At 48.6% G+C, this 16,920-nt stretch overlaps 1 protein-coding gene across 2 annotated transcripts; it reads left to right on the top strand.

Annotated features, from left to right (window-relative positions):
• Window positions 1–437: 437 nt before the first annotated feature.
• Window positions 438–10,556, top strand: MRPS33 (mitochondrial ribosomal protein S33). Of its 2 annotated transcripts, none has more exons than XM_077339861.1 (3): window positions 438–580; window positions 3,419–3,672; window positions 10,414–10,556. In XM_077339861.1, exons 2-3 carry the CDS (start codon window positions 3,455–3,457, stop codon window positions 10,517–10,519), a joined length of 324 nt encoding a protein of 107 aa, XP_077195976.1. In that variant the 5' UTR covers window positions 438–580; window positions 3,419–3,454; the 3' UTR covers window positions 10,520–10,556. The 2 variants fall into 2 exon arrangements, with proteins under 2 accessions (XP_077195976.1, XP_077195977.1); XM_077339862.1 differs by having other exon boundaries at window positions 451–580; window positions 3,423–3,672.
• The last annotated feature ends 6,364 nt before the right edge of the window (window positions 10,557–16,920 follow it).

The following is a 16,920-nucleotide window of genomic DNA, read 5'->3' as shown; positions in this document are numbered from 1 at the left end:
AAGAAGGGAGGGCGAGGGCCACGTCCCGTTCCCACCCCACCCCACCCCACCTCACCTCACCTCACCCCACCCCACCCCACCCCACCCCAGATGTTTCCAGACTGTTCCCTCCTGGCCCTTCCGCTGGTCACCCTGCCGCCTGAGATTGGCCCAGGGACACCCAGCAGGATGGGGCTGGCAACCCGGGTCTTCCACCGCCCCCGCCTCTTCTGGCCGCGCTGGCGTCTGTCGCTCCCCGCGGTGCTGCCCTTTCCGAGCCTTTGCCGGAGAGCGTGGCGGCGGCTTGCCCGCGCAGTTCTCCCTGTGCCCCGCGAGGGTCTCCGTCTGCCTTACAGCGCCCCTGAGGCCGGGCTGCAGAGCCGCCCTTTGCAGCATCCGCCGCCGGACCGCCCACCCCGGGCCACCGAAGCGACGCCGCCGCCTCTCGACGACGTCATGCCCTCTCCTCGGCTGCCTTCAGCTGGGCCAACGCGCGTGCGCGGCGCAACCTCTTCTGGCCGCCGGTTCCGAGTCACGGTGCGCTCCGGCGCATCCCTGAGTGAGCACGCTTCCTGTCCGGGAAGGGCTGCGCGGGGAGCAGGTGAGGTTTGGGACCTGGCGGCGCAAGGTCGTCTTCCTTCACTGCTTTATTCCTCTGGGCAAGTCACGCCTGGGTTTTGCAAAAAAAATAATATTTATGTAATGGCTCTTTCGTCCCCTAGTGAGCTTCTCTCCCCCCTTGTGTGCATCATCGTCATCATGCTCACAGCAAGCTTTTGAGGTCGGCAAGGCTTAGAGATGCCAGCCTCCCGGCGGTAACTGAAAATCCCTTGGTATTCTAGCTCATCTCCAGCCTACATAGGGAGGATATGGCTGCTTTGGAGGATGTTGTACCCCACTGAGGTCCCTGCCCTCCCTAGGTCGCTCGGAGGTTCCCCGCATGGATCTGGCAACCCTCCCCGTTCCCTCCCTGCTGCGGGTGGGGGGCTGGCAACCCTAATTAGGCTGAAGGAAGGGGACTGATCCCAGGTCCTTCCATCAGCCTTGATGGCTGACTGGGGATTTGCATGTGGATCTCTCATGTCCTGGGCAGTTGCTATGACCAGTGTAGCCACATCGCTCTAGCCTGTTCCTTCTTGCTGAGGACATGTTGCCTGTTAGTATTTGCATAGTTGGCAACTAGCATGGTGTAGCGGGATAGAATGCTCAAATGCTGTTTGAAATCTCCCTGTAGGGTTGCTGGCTTCCAGTTAGGGCCTGGAGATCTCCTGGAATTATAGCTGATCTCCTGTTGGCAGAGATCAGTTCCCCTGGAGAAAATGGGTGCTTGAAGGGTGGCATTATACCCTGTTATGGTCCCTCCCCTCCCCAAACCAGGCCCTCCTTACATTCATTCCCCTCCCCCAAATCTCCTGGTATTTCCACCCCAGAGTTGGCAAGCCCCCTATTCTTCCATGGAAGTTTGCTGGATGTGTGTTAGTGTCTCCTACCTAACAAGGTTGTTGTGGAATGAGACAAAGTTGTTAGCTCCTTTGGGATCTCGTTAGGGAGGAAAACAGGGGTCAGCAGGAGCTCTGGAGGGGGTCTGTGGCCTTTCCCCTCCTGCCTTAATGAACTCATGGCATGGAGGCCTGGCCAGCTGACACCATTTCTAGGGCTCCTCGAAGCCTGAACAATTATTTAAGGGGCTCCTTCATGATCAAAAGCAGGGGCAGTCAAACTGTGGTCCTCCAGATATCCATGGACTACAATTCCCATGAGCCCCTGCCAGAATTTGCTGGCAGGGGCTCATGGGAATTGTAGTCCATGGACATCTGAAGGGCCGCAGTTTGACTGCCCCTGATCAAAAGGTTGAAAAAGGCTGGTTTAGAATGTCAGACTAGGAACTTTGAGACTCAGATTCGAATCCCCACTCTGCCATTGAAACTTGCTGGGTGACCTTGAGCCACTTTCAGACTAACCTACCACACAGGGTTGTTGTGAGGATAAAATGGAGGAAAGGAGAAGGATGTAAGCAGCCTAGAGAGTGGTGGGGTGTTTAATGAAGTAAATAAGATTGTCTGGAGGGAAGGATTTTTTGACCCTTCGTATTTCCCAGTCATCCTGCAGTGTGGTGTAATGCCTAAGAGCAGTGGATTCTGATCTGGAGAACTGCGTTTGATTCCCTGGATGAACTTTGGCCCATCACAGTTCTCTTAGAGCTCTCTCAGCCCCATCTACCTCACAGAGTGTCTGTTGTAGGGAGAGGAAAGGAAAGGTATTTGTAAGCTGCTTTAGGATTCCTTTGGGCAATGAAAAGTGGGGGTATATTTTAAAAAAATGCTCTTCTCTCTTCACTGCTGTAGTCATTAAGAAAAGCATTCTTACAAATTCATTCTTTTGAAGCCCAAAGGAAGACAGTATTTAGTGTGAACGAGGCCTTGGGGTACTTGTGGATTGTAAGCTAAACATGAGCAGGCAGTGTGATGCAGCAGTAAAAAAGGCAAATGCCATTTTGAGCTGTATCAACAGGGGCATCACATCAAAATCACAAGATGTCATAGTCCCATTGCATACGGCACTGGTCCGACCACACCTGGAGTACTGTGTGCAGTTCTGGAGGCCTCACTTCAAGAAGGATACAGAGGAGAGCGATGAGGATGATCTGGGGCCAAGGGACCAAGCCCTATGAGGATGAGGGACTTGGGAATGTTCAGCCTGGAGAAAAGGAGATTGAGAGGGGACATGATAGCCCTCTTTAAGTATTTGAAAGGTTGTCACTTGGAGGAGGGTAGGATGCTGTTTCTGTTGGCTGCAGAGGAAAGGACATCCAGTAATGGCTTTAAACTACAAGTACAGCCTTCCATTCTTCCGAGGTCGGTAAAATGAGTACCCAGCTTGCTGGGGGGTAAGCGGTAATGACTGGGGAAGGCACTGGCAAACCACCCCGTATTGAGTCTGCCATGAAAACGCTAGAGGGCGTCACCCCAAGGGTCAGACATGACTCGGTGCTTGTACAGGGGATACCTTTACCTTTTTACAATGATATAGGCTAGATATCAGGAAAAAAATTTTCATAGTCTCTTAGTTCAGCGGTGGAATAGGCTGCCTAAGGAGGTGGTGAGCTCCCCCTCACTGGCAGTCTTCAAGCAAAGGTTGGATACACACTTTTATTGGATGCTTTAGGATGCTCTGGGCTGATCCTGTGTTGAGCAGTGGGTTGGACTAGATGGCCTGTATGGCCCCTTCCAACTCTGTGATTCTGTGAGTCTATGATTCTATGAATATAACTCCATGAGAGCCTTCAGCTTCCATGAGTGCCTTCAGCTTAAAACAGATCGCCATTATTTTCCTTTGATCGTGCAATGAAGTCCTGCCAGGAGCAGATGCGAGGAGTTTGCCACAGCCCTCCCCATGTGCCAGTCTCAGATTCCAAGCGACCCTCTTTCCTTTTCTCTAGCCAGGTGGAACACGTATGCCCCCTTGACCCTCCGAGATGTCCTCCAGTCTTTCCAGCTATGCCTTGAGGATGGCCCGCCTGAGCGCACGAATATTCGGGGAAGTCGTTCGGCCGACCGACAGGTTGTCCATGAAAGTCGTGAAGCTGTTCGGCGAGCTCCCCATGGCCAAGCAGAAAGAGGTCTACGACTGGTATCCTCCCCACAACACCTACTCTGGCCTGATGAGGAAACTCCGCTTCTATGGTCTCTACAGGTAGTCCAGGCCACCGGAGGGGGGTAAGGGGAGGGATGGAGGAAGGCCACAAAGAAAGGGGTGGCAGGCTCAGCGAAGGAAGAGGAATGGCTGAAGGACTGCAACGGATGCAGATGGAAGAGGTCTCTTGCTTGGGGTTCATGCAGCACGGATCTCTTGCGTGAGCAGGGACCCCAATTCTAGCCACGGTGTCTTCTGTGAAAAGATCTAAGCATGCGTGGAAAGGCAATTATTCGAGACCTTGAAGAAGTGCTTTTGGCCTTGAGTGTGGAACTCTCCTCTAACTTTTAATAGGGGCCATACTTTAAAACGAAGCAACCCTAATGAAGCTGTGCCGTGAGTTCTACTCACTTTTGTGGTTTTTGCGTAAGCTGTGGCATAAACCGAAAGGCTCTTTGAGAGCCTGCCTGGTGTTGTGTTGAAAGAGGAGCAGACTCTAATCTGGAGAACCAGGTTTAATGCCCCGCTCCTCCTCCGCATGCAGCCAGCTGGGTGATCTTGGGCCAGCCACAGTTCCCTTAGGGTTTTTATTGCAAAGCAGTTCTTAGAGCGTTCTCAGCCCTACCTAGGGTGTGGGGAGAGGAAAGGAAAGGTTTTAGACACTTTGGGACTCCTTTGGGTAGTGAAAAGCAGAGTATAAAAACCTAGCTCTTCTTCTCTTCTTCATTAATGCTCAGTACTGTTATTCTATCCTGCTTCCATGCACACACATGTGGACAGCTACAGAAGCTCTGGCCGAGTTCTCGCCTTGATCCCATCTACAAGGCACTGAGCAACTGAAGGTCCAAAGGCAAGAACTTGGTCTGAGCTACTGTGGCCGCCCATATTGCATGCATGCACATGTGGGGCAGAAAGAGTTTGAAGAGCCATGTGTCTGGGAGCAAATAGCAGAGGAAACTGCTCTGCATGAGCACCTGGCTTCTCATGCCAGACAGGAGGAGTTGAAAGAGCCCTTTGCCTGAGGTCTCATGGATGCAATAATTTCAGGTGCATATTTAGGCCTGTATGAGCCCTTAGCTTCTCACACTAGAGAGGAGGGGCTTGAACAGCCCTTCGCCTAATTTCTCGTGAATGCAATCATTTAAGGTGCATCGTAGCTATCTAAATATTTAGACCCTGCTTTTCTCTCCAGTGGCAACCTAAAGCAGTATGGAGTGGTTCAGGGTATGAATGATTGGCACAACCAAGACCACACATTGAGTTACCACGGCAGGTTCCAAATGAGGTCTTCCAGGTCCTCTACTTCAGGGTAGTCAACCTGTGGTCCTCTAGATGTCCATGGACTACAATTCCCATGAGCCCCTGTCAAGAAACCCAAGGATTTCACAAAACCCTGGTTGAGAAAGCTTGGACTAGAGGATGGCACTGGGGATCTGTACAAGTGGTGGTTTCCACAGGATCTCTTAGGGGTCGTGGTTCAACAATATGCAGCGTAGGCCCTTTAACATGTATTTTTACATATCACATGTATGTAAATATGCTCTGAGTTAGATGGCCCAGGCTGGCTCAGTTTTGCAAGATCCCAGAAGCTAAGCAGGGTCAGCCCAAGTCAGTGCTTGGATGGGAGACCACCAAGGAAGTCAAGGGGCACAGCACAGTTAGGTTTTGCCTCCATGGTTTGCCTCTTGCCTTGTAAACCCCACCGGGTCACCATAAATCAGCAAAAAATGCAATAAGGATGGAAACACGGACTGGCTAAGCAAGCGCTGGAGTATGATCTTTCTGCGGAGATGCACAACTTACTGCGAAAAATGCGGCTGATTTAATATTGGTTTCCAACTAGGAGCCACAGAAGAAGTGGATGACTTTCTTGGGCTGAAAATTCATGGAGCAGTAGGGGAAGCGATGCTCACATCAGCTCATAGCAGCAACAGGGAAAGGTCAACTTGAACTGAATTCCAACCATGTCCGGCCATGCTGAGCTCTACAGCAGGGTTAGTCAACCTGGGGTCCTCCAGATGTCCATGGACTACAATTCCCATGAGCCCCTGCCAGCATTTGCTGGCAGGGGCTCATGGGAATTGTAGTCCATGGATATCTGGAGGACCCCAGGTTGACTACCCCTGCTCTACACCACAACCACTCTGGCTGTTCTAGGAGACAGGGTGGGCTCCTAGCCCCTGGCCCTTTGAGAAACTGCTAAGTGATGGAACCAGAGCAGCTAATGACCCCTTCTCTGGGAACTGGGGCAAGCCAAGCAAGCCACTCAAGGGGGCAAACACTTTTGCAGGGGGTGGGGGAAAGAATGACATTCCTTCTTTGCCGAGAGCATCTCATGGTTCCTCAAATCTCTCCCCAGCAGTGAGTTAAGCAATGAGAGATTGCCCCTCCAATCCGGCCTGGACTCCAGAGCTCTTTCTTCTGAGAGAAAGGCACACGCTTCTATTTTTAATTTTGCAGAAGGGCCATCCAGGTGTTCTCTGCTTCTGGGGAATGGAGGGGGATGAGAGTGAAAGAACAAGCCTGCCCATTTCACAGGGGGGGGGGGGAGGGCAGCTTCTCTTTGACACAGAAGGATATAAATTATGCGCTCGGCTCTTGCAACGCTCTCTGTTTTAGTGCGCTCTCTTTTAGCGGCCCTCTCGCTCAGAAAAAGGCAGCGCAAGATCACACTGTTGCTTTTTTCAGAGACGCATTTGGCTGCAGGCAGTAGACACTTTGACGGGGGTGGAATAAAATTAAAGGCCTGAGAGGCACTTTTGTGAACACGTAACTATATTAGCAGCTCAGCAGCACTGGGCTGGCGATGTAGTCTTGCTAATGGACAGGTACGGCTGCTAGGGAAGCAAATCAGAATGGAAGCTTAAATTCAGCACACGGCTTTTTAATCCAAAGGAAGCTTATTAATAGACTTTGAATTGGTTACGCTTGCTGTAGCCAAAGAAGGCCTCTGTGAGGTCTTCCCATGTGGGTTGCATTAAAGGCCGCCTCGCCATTGGACCTGTGGAATATTTTTTACATGGATCCAGCCTCAATAGTGTCCTGTTGCCAGAGGGTTACTAGTTTAGTGGTGTCTGAGGTGAGCAGAGAAAGCAGTCTGGGTCGCAGGGACAGAAAGTCGTGAGTTTTTTCTTAGCTGCACAGAGCGGTTATACTGATCTTAGCTACTGCTTTTCAATGCCCCCCCCCTTCTGTACTGCAAAGCCTGCATTTCTGAAGCTGCCTTGGTTTCCTTTCGTGAAACAAAAGCAGGATTAAAGGCCTCACGTTGTCTTGGAGTATTTGCCAATGACTCTAAAACTGCAGAAAAGGACTACTGTTTATGCAGCAAAAAGGTATGAAGCTGCCTTCTACAGTCAAACCTAGTCACTGTCTAAGCTAGCAATGTCTGCTGGCAGAGATCCAGACTAAATTTGCAGTCTCTGCCAGCTCTGCCTCCTGCTGCAAAGACCATCTTCTCATGCCTCAGAGCTCCGGCCCCGGCCATCCAGGATCAGCGGAGGGGGGGGGAGAAGAAAGTGCCATTCTAGCATCATAATGTTTTGCCTGGATCAGACCCTCTGACTGGCAGTGACTAGTCAAATGCTCAATCAGAGGCTTTTTGGAGCCTTTGCTGTCCAAAGTCCATTTTCATTGGAGAAGGTGAAACCCTCTGGAGCCGAAGCATCAACTGTGTTGCACTGTTACAGCTCCTCCACCCAAGCCCATCTCAGGACTTCAAGTTACACTCTTCTGCCCCTGATCTCGTCCTAACCGGCTCTGTTTTTTTCTGCCATCTGGGTGTTAACTAGCCACAAACGTCACAATGGGCAGAGGCTCTGGGCTACTTTACACACACTGTACACAGAGGAAACTTCCTGCAGGCACTTGCTTTGTGCAAAGTGGCCTTTGAGCTTAAAGGCAACAAGCTGGTGCAAAGCAAGGATTTGCAAATGTCTTCTATAAACAATGCTTTGATTAAAATCCAGCTTCTTTTGGGTGGGCTTTAGGTGCAGTTCTTAGGCCTCTTTCTCTAGACTGGGGGTCCACTTTGGGTGTGATCCACCACCAAGTGCATACATTCAGTTGTACCGAGCATTTCTTTACTTTCTCGTTGTGCTGGTCTATGACCATAATAAAACTAACTAAACTAAACTTACTATCTCGTCTTTCTCCCTCCCACCATGAGCTTTTCAGGCTCCTCTAATTAAGATTGGTGTGGGAGCTGAAAAAGGAAGGGAACACCTGCATAGAAAACACCTGCGTCTGCCAGCGCATTACAGCAGGGGTAGTCAACCTGTGGTCCTTCCGATGTTCATGGACTACAATTCCCATGAGCCCCTGCCAGCAGATGCTGGCAGGGGCTCATGGGAATTGTAGTCCATGAACATCGGGAGGACCACAGGTTGACTGCCCCTGCGCTACAGGATAACATTGTCAGTCTTGTCACTTTGTGGATTAAGGACGGGTGGACGTTATTTGGGGGCTGATACCTGATTTCATGTCAGAGCGTAGGTTCGGCAGCTACAAAGAGTGCAGCGCTTTGGAGTTTCATAAGGCGGCTTGTTATTTTCAAGAGGAAAATTGAGCCTTCCACTTTCTCCGGCCTGAGAAGGACAGGTGCAATCAGGGGCACCATTAATGGGAGGTCTAATGGACCTTTAAGTGAATGGCATTAGGAAATCTGCTAGGGAGAGTTAAAGGATGTGGTTCCCCCTGTCCAACTTCTAGCCCCCCCTATTCACCACTGCACTGCGCTATATCTCTAGCATGAAGGAGGGAAATCAGATTCTGAAAATTGGCATTAAATTAACTGACAGTAAAGAGATGCAGCTTCTGTTGCCTCCTCTAATCCCATGGGCTTCTGTACACTTTCCTAAACTATGTGGATGTTGATCCCCTTGATAAGGAAGTAGGGAATGTCTCTCCCCCCCCCCCCCCGCCCAGGTGTTAGTTTGGCTTTCTCTCTTTCAAAATATATAATAAATAAATAAATAAAAGCTTGGGTCTGGAGAGAAAGGGGCAAGAAGAAGATCATCATCCTCATCCTCATCATCCGTCTCCCACACGCCAAAGCATTTCTCACACCCAAGGCTGGGAGTGAAAAATCTGTCCAAGAGCTACAACCATTTGGGCAAAATCATCAGTTCCATTGGATGTTAGATAGCTTCATTCCTTAGACTGTGTTCTTGGGATGTTTAATTATCATGCAGCATTTAGCACCTGTGTTGTATGCATAACAATCCTGGGCTTAGAGAGGTGCTGAGTACCGTTCCCTCTAACCCAGGGGTAGTCAAACTGCGGCCCTCCAGATGTCCATGGACTACAATTCCCATGAGCTCAGGGACTACCCCTGCCCTTAACAGCTTTGTTGAAAACCATTGATGTTCTCATCCTTAGCTTTCAACCTGGTTTGGTACCTGTTCATGGGACAGGGGCTCATGGGAATTGTAGTCCACTGACATCTGGAGGACCACAGGTTGACTACCCCTGCCTTAGGGGTTCTGCGGCCTTTCCCAGATGTTTGGGTACCCGCTGACATGGCTAGATGTCACTGGGCCCACTTCCCCTGTTGCTCTACAAATGAATGATCTATAGATTGGCTGGCTCCCGCATCTTACTTCTGTGCCCACTTCTCTGAAGGGGCATGTCACCACCGTTCCTCAAAGCCTGAAAAATAGTTCAGGAGCCCCTCCATAGTCTAAAGGTTAAAAAAGGCTGAGCTAAAAGTATGAAGGTAGACTTTCTCGTTTCTCTTCTGTTGGAGAGCATCACCTGCCACTGGTTCTTCTGGTTTAGAATAAGAAACTTTCCAGTCAAACAGGCATCTTGTTTTTATCAGTCTTTAAGGTGACCCGAGATCCCTGTTTGTGTGTGTCGAAGGAGGCTAAAAATGGCTCCCCCTCTGGGATTATTACCTGCTCTAACTCAGGAACACTCCGGCTCCGTGTGGAAATGCCTCGAATTAACCACTTGTTGTTTGCCCAGTCTGAAGTGGTGCAAATCGGTTCCCTCTTAAGGGTATTATACCCACTGACTCCATCCTAGCTAAAGCCCCTTGTTACTGTCACACAGGAGACAAGACAATTGAGACATTCTTCATATGAAAGAATTCAAAGTTGTTTGTGTCCAAGAGAGAAGTACCACGAAAGATTTTGTTGCTAAGAACTGGCTTGTCCAGTGTTAGGGTACATATGGACAACCCTGTTCCCCCACTAACACCTTCCTACCATAAGCTGTTCCCACAGCAGAAGGGCTTTTATCTTCAAATGGCAGCTAAAAGAGAGCAAGATCTATATGTTTACACTCAGTGGCCAAAAGGCAGCCAGAACTACTTGCAAGAGCCATAACATGCAAAACAGAAGATAGCATTGTGAAGGACATTTTCTACTGCCTGGGAACAGACTACTCTGTGTGTGTGTGTGTGTGTGTGTGTACACGTGCACGTGCACGCATGCATGTGCTGAAAGCCATGAGAAATAAGGGGAGAGGGGGGAGGGAAAGCATGGAAACAGGAATAGAGCCCAGTGGCTCCTGGAACTTTGGGTCCTTTTCCCTAAGAACCGTGTTATGTAGTGTGGAGCTACACGACACAGACTGCCTGCACAGAAAGCTTAGACAAGCATGCCTCCAACTGCCCAGCATGTGCACTAGTCTTGAACTTTTGGTGATATGCATTTTATAGGAGGAGGTGGGACAGAACATGAGGCACATTGAGTTCACTTCCCCAGTCCCAAAAGCTAGGAACCTGCTGCTCCAATCTGCCCATTTCTGCCTTTCCATTGCCCTTTCCCTACTCTCTTGTGTCCTCCTTCTCCTTAGAGACGAGCACGAAGATTTCAGAGACGAGATGAAAAGGCTGAAGAAGCTACGTGGGAAAGGACCCCCAAAGAAAGGAGAAGGAAAGAGAGCGATGAAGAGGAAATAGCATCCTCCCTGTATTTAATAAAACGTGTTTCCTTTAATGATTTGGTTCAGGGCTGGGTTGTTGTTTTTTTAAACTCTTCCTCCATAGAGCTCTGAACAGTCGATACCAGGAATTAACCTGCGTTTTGTCCTCACAACTGGAAGCATGTGCTTCACGGTAACTGGGACTTTGAATCTGGGACTCCTCCGTCTTAAGTCTCACTTTGGCTCCAGCACACCATTCCACACTGGTTGCAACATCCTTGAGAGGAGCGCCAGCTTTCCGTTGCTTGACAGCTCGAAGGGGTATAAGACAGAGAGAGACATCCTTCATTGTACCCCTTAGTTCTTTATACAGAGAATGGTCAGAATGTGGAATAAGCTGCCAGAGGCTGTCGTGATGGTGACAGGCCCAAACAGCTTAAAAGGGGGTTGGGTACATTCATGGAGGATAGGTCTATCAGTGGCTACCAGCCACAGTGAAAGTGGGGAACCTCTACGGTCAGAGGCACCAAACCTCTGAAGCCCAGAGCCAGAAGGCAACATCAAGGGAAAGCCTTGGCCTCTGTGCCCTGTTGCTGTTCCTCCAGAGGAACTGGCCGGCTACTGTGTGAGACAGAATGCTGAACTAGATGGTCGGATCCAGCAGGGCTTCTATGCTCTTAATGCACGTAGGTTAGGCCAGCAGTATAGTTCTTGCCTAGCCCACAAGAACAGCAATGACAAACTGGGAAAGATCCACCAGACTGATAATGCTTATGCTGTTGCTGCTTCTTGTTATGATGGAATGAGGATTCGAACATGGGTCTCCTAGGGCCTAGTGTGACAAAAGAACCACTGCAATCGTTCTCAAGCAACCCGAGTGCTAAGGAAGTCCAGGCTGGCAGACGCTCTCAATGGCAAACCACCTCTGGTTGCGGATTGCCTTGAGAACCTGGCTGGTTTATCACATCAGCAGGGGCTCGACAGCACGGCTGGTCCTATGGAGTGGTTAGTCTAAGGCAGGGGTGGCCAGACTGACTTTCCAGGTGTCCATAGAAAGGTTTACCACATCAGCAGGGGCTCGACAGCACGGCTGGTCCTATGGAGTGGTTAGTCTAAGGCAGGGGTGGCCAGACTGACTTTCCAGGTGTCCATAGACTACAATTCCCATGAGCCCTTGCCAGATGTCCTTGCACTAATTCCTGTGAGCTCCTGCCATCATTTTCTGGCAAGGGGTCATGGAAATAGTAGTCCATGGACATCTGGAGAGTCACAGTTTGGTTACCCCTGGTCTTAAGGTCTGAGTGAATCCCCACTCTGTTGTATGAAACCTGCTAGATGAACTTGGGCCGGCCAGTCTCAGCCTGACCAACCCCACAGGATTGTTGTCAAGACTGAATGGCAGAAAACTCTTAGGTATAGCTGTATGTCCCTGTTGTGTGGAAAAGTGGAACATTTAAATAAAAATGTGGAAGGGGAGAACACTAGGGAAGGAGGCTTGGCTGACAACATTTCATTCTCAGTTTGTAATTAAACTCTTGCTTTCTGCCTTGTGCTGTTTATTTCGTAAACTATCTGTGGGGTGACTATTGTCTTACACCTGCACAGTGTTGTGGGATATCAGCTTTAGTTTTTGCTTCTCAGGTAGAACTGGCTGGCCATTCTTTTCCATAGCATGGTAGCTTTAATGCTACAGCATAATATTACAAGAAGAGTCATGTGGTGCCTTTTGTTAAGACTAACAAAAGCAATTCTTGTATCCTCTAAACCAGGGGTAGTCAAACCTGTGGTCCTACAGATGTCCATGGACTACAATTCCCATGAGCCCCTGCCATCGTTTGCTGGCAGGGGATCATGGGAATTTTAGTCAATGAACATCTGGAGGACCACAGGTTGACTACCCCTGCTCTAAACTGTTCATTGGGAGGGGGGAGTTTGAGGGAATTGAGGTTGTGAGGGGAGAAAGGTTTCAGTCCATGAACTTTACCTTTTGTCTATATCCCAGAACCAATGGGATGATATTAATTCAAAAGGAATTCTGTCTCAATGTCAGGAAGACGTTCCTGACAGTCAGAGCAGTTTCTCAGTGGAACAGTCTTCCTCAGGAGGTGGTGGGTTCTCCATCTTTGGACATTTTTAAACAGAGGCTGATTCTGTGAAGGCTCAAGGGGGTGGCAGGTTACAGTGGATGAACAATAGGGTAGTGAGTGTCCTGCATGGTGCAGGGGGTTGGACTAGATGACCCTTGAGGTACCTTCCATTATTCTATGATTCTATATGTAGAAAACCCAGCCAGTTTGAAAGTGATCTCGCTTGTATACTCAATAGATAAAATGAACTCAAAAGATTCTGCCCCGAAGAGCTTACCGTGCTAAGAGTTAATGCAGTATATTTCACAGGCATTCCCCCCTTCTCAGGCTGCCTGGTTAATTCACTTTTTAAAGCATATTTAGTTGCTGTTTGGCTAGCAGAGGAGAGGCCTGTAGGCCTCAAACCTTTGTAAATACTGACATAATGCCTGTTTTTCTGGGCTTCTTCACTGTTGAATGGCAATGAAGTTAAAACAAAAATCCTGAACTTACTTCTGTCTTTAGACTTTTTGTGTTCTCAAAAGAAGAAATGCCCTTAGCCTTCCTTTTTCATTCTGGAGAATCCATGGTCATGTATAATAACAGCACGCTATTATTCTGAGCAGAGGAGTTTATAGCTCCATAGGGAAAGCGTCTTGTGAATGACCCCCAGCTGATTAATCAAGAATTAGGGGGGGGGGAATAGATAGGATTGTAATACCAATTGAAGGGGGGAGGCTCTACCTCTAGAAAATTTTGCATTCATTCAGGCAGGCAATAGCCATTCAGACATGGTCAAAAGCAATACTAAAGCAACATTTGTATGGAGGTGTTTTGACATTCAAATCCTTGACTACAATGTGTACAACTTAAAAATGATTCATTTCTCAAGTTTGGTCCTACAAATAACAGTATGTTTTACCTCAAATGATCAAGGCTGGTTGAAGATTTGCCACAGAATGTACACTCCATAGTGACCAGTTGCACTGGGATACACGTCTTCAAACTCCAGTTTGTTAGGTTTACTAGTGATGATATTTTTTTAAAAATCTTTAGTGTGGACATAAAACTTCCCCAAGTTATGTTTACTGCTGACATTTTTTACAACCTTTGGTGCAGACACAAAACGTCCTTACCTATTGATCTTGTGTATCACATTTATGTCCTACCTTCACTCCAAGCACATTGTAAATGTAGGGAAATTGCATATGTAAATGTGACAACCCTCTAAGTTAGATGGAAGTGACAGTGATTAGTCCAACATCAGCCAGTAAGCTTCAAGGTGAGAGTGTATTTGAGCCCTGGTCGGCGGGGCCTATTTACAGATCCCCGTTTGTTATACGATACTATTAAACATACAATACTATTTTCCTAGGCTCCAAGATCACTGCAGATGGGAACTGCAGCAAAGAAATTAAAAGATGCTTGCTTCTGGGAAGGAAAGTTATGACAAATCTAGACAGCATCATAAAAAGCAGAGACATCACCCTGCCAACAAAAGTGCGTCTAGTCAAGGCTATGGTCTTCCCAGTTGCAATGTATGGATGTGAAAGTTGGACCATAAGGAAGGCCGAGCATCAAAGAGTTGAGGCTTTTGAACTCTGGTGCTGGAGAAGACTCTTGCGAGTCCCTTGGACTGCAAGGCGAACAAACCGGTCAGTCCTAGATGAGATCAACCCTGACTGCTCCTTAGAAGGCCAGATCCTGAAGATGAAACTCAAATACTTTGGCCACCTCATGAGAAGGAAGGACTCCCTGGAGAAGAGCCTAATGCTGGGAGCGATTGAGGGTAAAAGAAGAAGGGGACAACAGAGAATGAGGTGGCTGGATGGAGTCACTGAAGCAGTCGATGTGAGCTTAAATGGGCTCCGGGGAATGGTAGAGGACAGGAAGGCCTGGAGGATCATTGTCCATGGGGTAGCGATGGGTCGGACACGACTTTGCACCTAACAACAACAACACTATTAAACATCCATAGAATATGCTGTTGTCTTCCCTTCATATTTCGGAATGTGCTTCACTGTCAACAGTTTGAAGGGATTTTCCACAGGAAACTAGGCAGGCTGAGCAAAACTGGTTCTGCCAGACATAAGTGTCCGGTGGGGTCATTTCCATTCAGGTGGGCGAAAGAACATTCTCTTTCAGTCCTTGCCCCTGTTGAATTTTGCGTTTCTGCTGGGAAGGTGAAGTCTCATCCACAACTGGGCCTAGAACTGTCCGAAAGCAGAACTGGAAACTGTAAAAAAAAAAAACAGAAAATGGCTGGGCCGTTGCTGGCACCAGAAAAATACTGTCATGAGAAGTGCAAGATCAGAAGTACATAATACCTCAGGATAAAAAATTAATAAACCCAAGCGGGAAGCAAGTAAAAATGACAAGGTAAGGCAAGATAGGCCGTCTAGCAAGTGTTGGTACGCTGAGGCAGGTGGAACTTCTACTTTTAATACTTTGCCTTGCATTTCAGAACAGGCAATCTTGGTTAGCTCCCATCTCCCTGGTTAAAAACAGTGTCAAGATTCACACATCGCTGAGGTTTGCCTTTGGACACATGTTGCCCCTCTTGCTCCTGGTCAACATAGAAAGCATATCTGGCAAGTGTGATATCCCGAATGAGGTCCATGCTTTGGATCTTTCCCTTTCCCCAAGAAGTTAGAGCAACATATGGAAGGTTCCTTCTTTCCCTTTCATCCTTGCCACAACCTCGTGTGGTAGGTCAGGTTGATAGTGACTAACGTAAGGTCACCCAGTTTGGCATGTATGTAACGTAGACAGGAGTTCCTAGGATTGCCTGGCTGCCAGGCAAGAGACATCTGAAGGTAGTTTGCTGTTGCTGGTTCCTGGTATTCCTTGGAGGCCGCCCTTCCAAGTGCTAACCTTGGCTGACCCCGCTTAGCTTCCGAAATCTGATGGGATGGGGCTTGCCTGGGGTGGTTGGGTATTCTTTATAGAGGGCTAGGGTTTAAATGCAGATTAGCCTGGACAAAATGTGTGTAAGAGTCAGAATTATAGAGTTGGAAGGGACCTCATGGATCATCTAGTCTAGCCCCCTGCACTATACAGGACACTCCCAACCCTATCGCTCATCCACTGTAACCTGCCACCCCCTTGAGCCTTCACAGAATCATCCTCTACCCAGCCTCTGTTTAAAGCCAGTTTGGTGTCGTGGTTAGGAGTGCGGACTTCTAATCTGGCATGCCGGGTTCGATTCTGCGCTCCCCCACATGCATCCAGCTGGGTGACCTTGGGCTCACCACGGCACTGATAAAACTGTTCTGACCGGGCAGTGATATCAGGGCTCTCTCAGCCTCACCCACCCCACAGGGTGTCTGTTGTGGGGGGAGGAAAGGGAAGGCGACTGTAAACCGCTTTGAGCCTCCTTCGGGTAGGGAAAAGCGGCATATAAGAACCAACTCTTCTTCTTCTTCTTCTAAAAATTTCCAAAGATGGAGAACCCACCACCTCCTGAGATAGCCTGTTCCACTGAGAAACCACTCTAACTCTCAGGAACTTCTTCCGGATATTTAGACGGAATTTCTTTTGAATTATATTTCATCCCATTGGTTCTGGTCCGTCCCTCCGGGGAAATAAGGGGACATCAACATGTGTCTATGATTGTTCAGGAGCACACCTTAGCGCTTGATGTGTGTTCTGTTGGAAACACAACAGAGAAATGGTCTTAGGAGCCAATTGGCTGACTGAGAGGAATGAGAGTCAGGGTCAGGGAAACCTTTGACCCAGCTTGTTAAAAAGGCTAGTTGGGTTTGTAGTCAATGGCCTTAGAAGGGTTTAATTCTGCTTAGGATGGCACTGTAAGTCACCAGCCATGAAGCTGCAGAGCACAAGTGCAAATTACCGGTATATACTCTTTTTTATTGATTGTCCTTACTTGCTGAGACTCAGGGCTAATTGCACTATTAAAAGCCATGCTCTGATAGCAGTACAAGACAACCGATAATGAAATAAAACCGGATCACAAAATTAGGGAATGGTGTACTAAAAGGCACTATGGCATATACAACGAGCAAACCTGTGAGAACTGCCTAAAATTTCACAGTCATTGGCTTGGATCTCACCTACAATTACCACAGGAGCAATTTTAGCCGATTCCCTCATCCTGCAGAAGAGCTGTTTTTACACCCTGTTATTCTCTACCCAGAGCCTCTTGTGGCGCAGAGTGGTAAGGCAGCAGAAATGTTGTCTGAAAGCTTTGCCCATGAGGCTGGGAGTTCAATCCCAGCAGCTGGCTCAAGGTTGACTCAGCCTTCCATCCTTGCGAGGTCGGTAAAATGAGGACCCAGCTTGCTGCTGGGGGGTAAACGGTAATGACTGGGGAAGGCACTGGCAAACCACCCTGTATTGAGTCTGCCATGAA

Source organism: Paroedura picta, chromosome 5 (assembly GCF_049243985.1).
Source record: "Paroedura picta isolate Pp20150507F chromosome 5, Ppicta_v3.0, whole genome shotgun sequence".
In the NCBI taxonomy this organism is placed as follows: Eukaryota; Metazoa; Chordata; class Lepidosauria; order Squamata; family Gekkonidae; genus Paroedura; species Paroedura picta.
The sequence above is the reverse complement of the archived record's forward strand: the minus strand, read 5'-3'. Positions and strand labels throughout refer to the sequence as shown.

Coding starts and splice junctions, on each gene's coding strand:
- MRPS33 (XM_077339861.1), top strand. CDS start 3,455: ATGTCCTCCAGTCTTTCCAGCTATGCCTTGAGGATGGCCCGCCTGAGC. Junction 3,673..10,413: donor CGCTTCTATGGTCTCTACAG/GTAGTCCAGGCC, acceptor CCTTCTCCTTAG/AGACGAGCACGAAGATTTCA.